Here is a 4,921-nt window from a genome sequence, read left to right as displayed (position 1 = left end):
TACACAATTTCGAATTTATAAGTTTGGTATTAGTTGGTCTAAATTGCAACAAAAAATTCAAAGTCCTAACGATGTTATAAACTCATTACTGGATTACAACATGATTACTGTTACAAGCCGAACTAGAGGCAGTATAGAAGAGTGTATTTTTTTTAACTAAAATTATGTTCCTTTTTTTATTGAAAATTCTATAGCAATTTTTTTTTTTTTTTTTGAATATATGAAAATAATTTAGTTGTTAATCTAAAATTATTAACATTGCGCGCGGCGTCCGGCCGCAAAGATCATATGTTAGTTGAGCAGCAGCTGGGCAACAATATTGTTATCGTCCGCTGTATTGGAGGCATGCATGCCAGAGCCACTTTCGAGGAATTCACGCAACTCGTTCTCCAGATCACCAGCGCCAGCGTGCACATCAGGCTCCTCAATATCCATGGGCTGAATTTGAGGCAGTGCCACGGGCTGCTGTAGAAGCTCCGGAAGTTGAACTCGTGGCGAGGCAGTCGGAGGAGGAGGCAAACCAGCTGCAAGGCAAAAAATAGAGTAGGCTAAGTAGGGAAACTCGGATATACTTAAATAGTCGCAGACATACCGAAAGACATGCCCATGGCCTTGCGTAGCGCATATTGATCAGCTATGGCGGCCGGTGGCAACTTTTTGGCCAATTCGCTGAGTTGCTGCGTCAGCTGCTGGGCCGTTTGCACCTCTTCCTGGCCAGCGGGCGGCACAAGAGCTAGATGCGCAGGCAAGGGCTGCGATAACCGCTCGTGCTGTATGACACGCAGCTTCTCAATCAGAGTTAAATTATTGCTTAGATGCTCTTTCATGCGTTTTGATAGCTCGAAGTTCTTCATATCCGCTTCCATAGCATCGAGGAATCCCACGTCAATGCCTAGGTCCTTAAGCGAGCGCAAACGTTTGAAATCCAATCGGATATCTTTGTACTTTTCATACTCTTGTTCAATTTTCTCAGCCTCAGAGCTGTTGCTTGGCTGCTCCTGCTCTCTGTTGAAACATTTCTCAATCTCTCGCTGCTCATAGTTGTGCAGCTGCATGTTGTACAGCTCATCCAGAGATTTGCTATGCTCTCCATTGGTGAGTATATCGAGTAACCCGTTGGCTATATTCGTAGCATAGCTAGAGTCCTTTGTGAATTGCAATATGCTCTCAGCATACTCGGCACTCGATGCATCGCCGTAGGTGCGCAGCACCAATTGCGTTTCTTCAGCACTCAACGTGGAAAACCTCGAATCGAAAGTGGGTGCAAAGCTGGCAAAAGGTCCATAATTCATGGGCTTCACAGGCTTTACGGCATTTCGCTGATCTGTGTGCAGACCAGGCAGTTGTCCACTACCCGCGGGCAGCTTACCCACCAAATCTCCAATGGTGACCACCTTTTCTGGTCCTTCATTTTCATCTCGAATAAGTAAATTCAGTGTAGTGGTTCCATCCTTGCGCTGTCGTAGGAAACCCATTTTATGAGCACGCTGCTTGGAGCTGACACGCTGCTTGGCCTGCTGTGCTGCGTTCTGTACCTGGGCTAATATCTCCTCGCTGGTTAAGTCATCCACGTAGGGTTCAAAATGGGTTTTTGGTGCATTCTCTAAACGTAAGGCTCTCTTCCGTTCCTCCTCCTCCAGTTGAGCGGGCGTGGGCTCTTCCGCACCAGTTGAAGCGCCCTCATCCGCCGAATCGTGTGCCATATCATAGCCAGCTAACTCATTGGAGCTCAATTCAAAGCCCAACTCTTTGGCGGTTAATTCACGTATGTAGCCAGAAAGAGGTTTCAATGTGCGCATCAAATTATCCGGTTGCAAATGCTTTAAGCCCAATTGAAGCAAGCGCTTAGCTGCTTTATGGTAAACGGTGTCCACATGATTGTACTTGATTGCATTCTCACACATTAAACGGAAATCATCGGTGAATTCACTTAGCGCCGCATACTCATGATCCTCTATCTTTTGCCGCATTGTTGAAAAGTCCATCGGTTTGTGGATGATCGATGAGTAGCCCGGTGCAATGTCATCCGTGACGGGCCATGCAAAGAACTGATGCGGATCTCGTTTCTCCAGAAAGCGTAGCAAGTGCTCCAGTAGCTTATTCAAAGGCGACTTCTGTTGCTTTAGTTTGAGCACACAAGATCTTGGTTCTCTGCCTGATTCACTGCTGCTGCTGGGAGTTTTGGGCGCCTCCAGTGCTTTGGGTGTTAGGGCATTCAATGAGCAGGCCGTGGAGCCGGAAGGCGATGGTATCAGCAGCTGTGTGGAATGAAGAAATTTATCTCTATATGACTAAAACTTTAATGATATTTGTCTTACGTCAGGCAGGGGCTTAGTTGGACTGGACGAACAAGTGGGTGAACTGAGCAGCATTTCGTCCAATTTACGCGCTGTTATGGGCTTGGTGACTGGGCAACTGGATGGCGAATTGTCGGTGGTAATGCCTGCATAATATAAAATATTTTCTGGCAGCGGCTGTGATTGCTCCTCATCCGCATCGTCGTCCATAAAGCTGAAGCCATCCTGTGAGCAATCGCCAACTGCCGGTGCTGTCGCCATCGGCATTTGGCGGCCACTGCTGACTGCTTCATCTGGGCCAATGGCATCGTCCATTTGTCGCTCGTCATCAGAGCACAATTCTCGATGTCTTTCGCGACGCTTCTCCTTGTGATGATGCTTGTGCTTCTTCTCGCGATCCTTCTTCTTCTTCTTCTTTTTTGATTTCTTATGTCGTTCACGATGGCCCACCTCCTCGGAAATTGCTATTAGTGGGCTTCCAGGAGCAGCGGCCATCATTGCCTCTGCTGCAGTTGGAGGTCCACCGAGGCCATCAAGTGGGGAATTGGCTTTGTACTCGGGCGTTGCATTGGAGCCGACCTTTAATATCAGCTTCAGACCACGTTGCAGCTGTGCCGGATCCTGATGCTGGCTATATTCTAGAATTGAATGTGTTACTTTCACAAACACGCGCTACAAACATTTAGTTTTGACTTTTACCTTCATACTTCTCGCGTCGTTCCGATTTGTTCTTTTTGTGCTTTTTTGATGAGCCCATATTTGAAGCAGGCTTCTCTTTTTTTATGCAAAACAAAATGTAAATCTACCCAAATAAATGAAAAAACAAAATTTTTGGCTGTTGTAGGCGAGACAGACGCCATGATTTAGTGATGTCAAAACCGAGCATCGATAGTTGCAACACAATATATCGATAGACTAATACTCGTATTGTGTCGACGAGGGCTGCTAATGTCGCGCTGATTTGAATTTCAGGTGAAACACGCCGTCGTTTAGAAATATAAAAACCAATAGTCGATGGCTGCAACACACAAATATCGATAAGACAATATCGTCGTGCACGAACTTTAGTTACTAGGGCTGCCATCATTTTGCCCGCTAACTTCAATTTCCGTATTGCTTCGAATATTAATTACGTTTATATAGCTAGACTTTAGTTTTGATTGTTGATTTGAACTGATTGTCACTGGAAGCCATATGGCTGATTTTTACCTTGGAAGTGTAAGTGGATATTTAGACACCTAAACGCGATTGCGCCGCTTCACTGCAGCCGCATGCTGACGCTTAGTGGTTATACTATTCAGTTTAGCTGCAACGGATCTGTTTTTGGATACGCCTGATCGAGTTGAGCCGGGACTGTCAAGATTAACATCCGGAAATGGAGATCCCATATTCTTTTTGTTTTTGGTGATTCCCGTGTACAGAGTACGTGTCGAGTTTAGCGCTTGCAACGAGGTATCCAGCTTGGTTTTAATCCGATCGAGATCCTGTCGCATTCGCTGTATATCCAGCGCAATTGTTTGCCTGTCGCGCTGCAATCTCTTGTGCTGTAACAACATATTCTCTAGCACAGTTTTTTGCAGCAACACCTCACGAATGCGGCGCTGATTGGTAAAGCTTTTCGGACCAAGTTCCGTGTAGCCACGCCTCATCACCTGCTGTGTCTGTCGATTCAGCCGTGCTTTCACCTGCGACAAGGGCAGCTTCGTTTTAGCTGCCGGCATCGGGTTAATACCGCCGCCTCGGATACGACGAATTTTTTTGGATGTGGATGTCGCTAGCTTGGTTACGCTAGGAGGCGGGGGTATTTCCGCTATAGCAGCAGGTATAGAGGGCACGGCCTTGCGTGGCGGAGTGGTAGCTAGAAGGCGTACATTGCCAATTAATACCAATATGCAATGCATTGCTGACTCACTCACTTTTCATATGCCTGTGTATGTTGGCCATCATTGAGTCCACACGAGACTTGACATCCGCTTTGTCGGAGAAGTAGCGATCGACGGTATTGTCCTGACCCATTCGCAGTCCGTGACGCCCCTTCGTGTATATATCATTCATATCATAGCCCCTCGGTTCCGTATGCATTTGATTCCTCAGTATAGCATCTAAATTCAGCCGCATTGCCATCTTGCTGTGTTAGCTGCTGCGAATTTTGATCTGATTAAAAACAAAATTGCAAATTTGGGGATTTACTAATTTAAAGAGCCGAAAATTGGCGAAATATACGACCAAAAAATGGTTTTTGCTTAACTTCAATTTTGAATTTATTTTATGGAATTAGTGTTCTGACAGAAGGGCCTATTTTTTTCCCCAAATGAACATCTTACAACTTCAAAATGTTTAGGCTGAGTAATGAAAGGAGTCTAAAGCATTCCGACATTTGTTCAAAAAAAAGAAGAAGATATATACCGAGCTTTATTAAATTACAGGGATTTCGGTGATTTCAGGTCGGATACTCTTGACAAAGTTACTAACAATTATTTTAATTATTTCACTTTCGCTAACTTTGTCTCCCTCTCTCCCTTTCTCTCTATATGTTCCTTTTGCTTTCTCTCTCTCACTATGTCTATCTCCCTCTTTTTTTCTCTCTCTCACTCTCTCTCTCTCTCTCTCTCTCTCTCTCTCTC

General features: G+C 45.3%; 2 protein-coding genes across 2 annotated transcripts; both read right to left on the bottom strand.

Annotated features, from left to right (window-relative positions):
* Positions 1-230: 230 nt before the first annotated feature.
* On the bottom strand, positions 231-3,495 carry LOC6575923 (bromodomain-containing protein 7). Its single transcript, XM_002001891.4, has 4 exons — positions 2,997-3,495; positions 2,319-2,935; positions 593-2,258; positions 231-524 (listed from the first exon to the last, which is right to left on the bottom strand). Exons 1-4 carry the CDS (start codon positions 3,052-3,054, stop codon positions 292-294), a joined length of 2,574 nt encoding a protein of 857 aa, XP_002001927.1. The 5' UTR covers positions 3,055-3,495; the 3' UTR covers positions 231-291.
* On the bottom strand, positions 3,126-4,647 carry LOC6575922. Its single transcript, XM_002001890.4, has 2 exons — positions 4,214-4,647; positions 3,126-4,155 (listed from the first exon to the last, which is right to left on the bottom strand). Exons 1-2 carry the CDS (start codon positions 4,419-4,421, stop codon positions 3,536-3,538), a joined length of 828 nt encoding a protein of 275 aa, XP_002001926.1. The 5' UTR covers positions 4,422-4,647; the 3' UTR covers positions 3,126-3,535.
* Positions 4,648-4,921: the final 274 nt, after the last annotated feature.

Source organism: Drosophila mojavensis, unplaced genomic scaffold (genome assembly GCF_018153725.1).
Source record: "Drosophila mojavensis isolate 15081-1352.22 unplaced genomic scaffold, ASM1815372v1 contig_36, whole genome shotgun sequence".
Taxonomy (NCBI): Eukaryota; Metazoa; Arthropoda; class Insecta; order Diptera; family Drosophilidae; genus Drosophila; species Drosophila mojavensis.
Note: the sequence above shows the minus strand (reverse complement) of the source record. Positions and strands in the feature narration are given on the sequence as shown.

Excerpts from the sequence above, each read along its gene's own strand:
- LOC6575923 (XM_002001891.4), bottom strand. The coding sequence starts at position 3,054 with ATGGGCTCATCAAAAAAGCACAAAAAGAACAAATCGGAACGACGCGAG. Across the intron at positions 2,936-2,996 it reads ACGACGCGAGAAGTATGAAG|AATATAGCCAGCATCAGGAT; the intron begins GTAAAAGTCAAA and ends ATTCAATTCTAG. Across the intron at positions 525-592 it reads GGCCATGGGCATGTCTTTCG|CTGGTTTGCCTCCTCCTCCG; the intron begins GTATGTCTGCGA and ends TTTGCCTTGCAG.
- LOC6575922 (XM_002001890.4), bottom strand. The coding sequence starts at position 4,421 with ATGGCAATGCGGCTGAATTTAGATGCTATACTGAGGAATCAAATGCAT. Across the intron at positions 4,156-4,213 it reads CATACACAGGCATATGAAAA|CTACCACTCCGCCACGCAAG; the intron begins GTGAGTGAGTCA and ends TACGCCTTCTAG.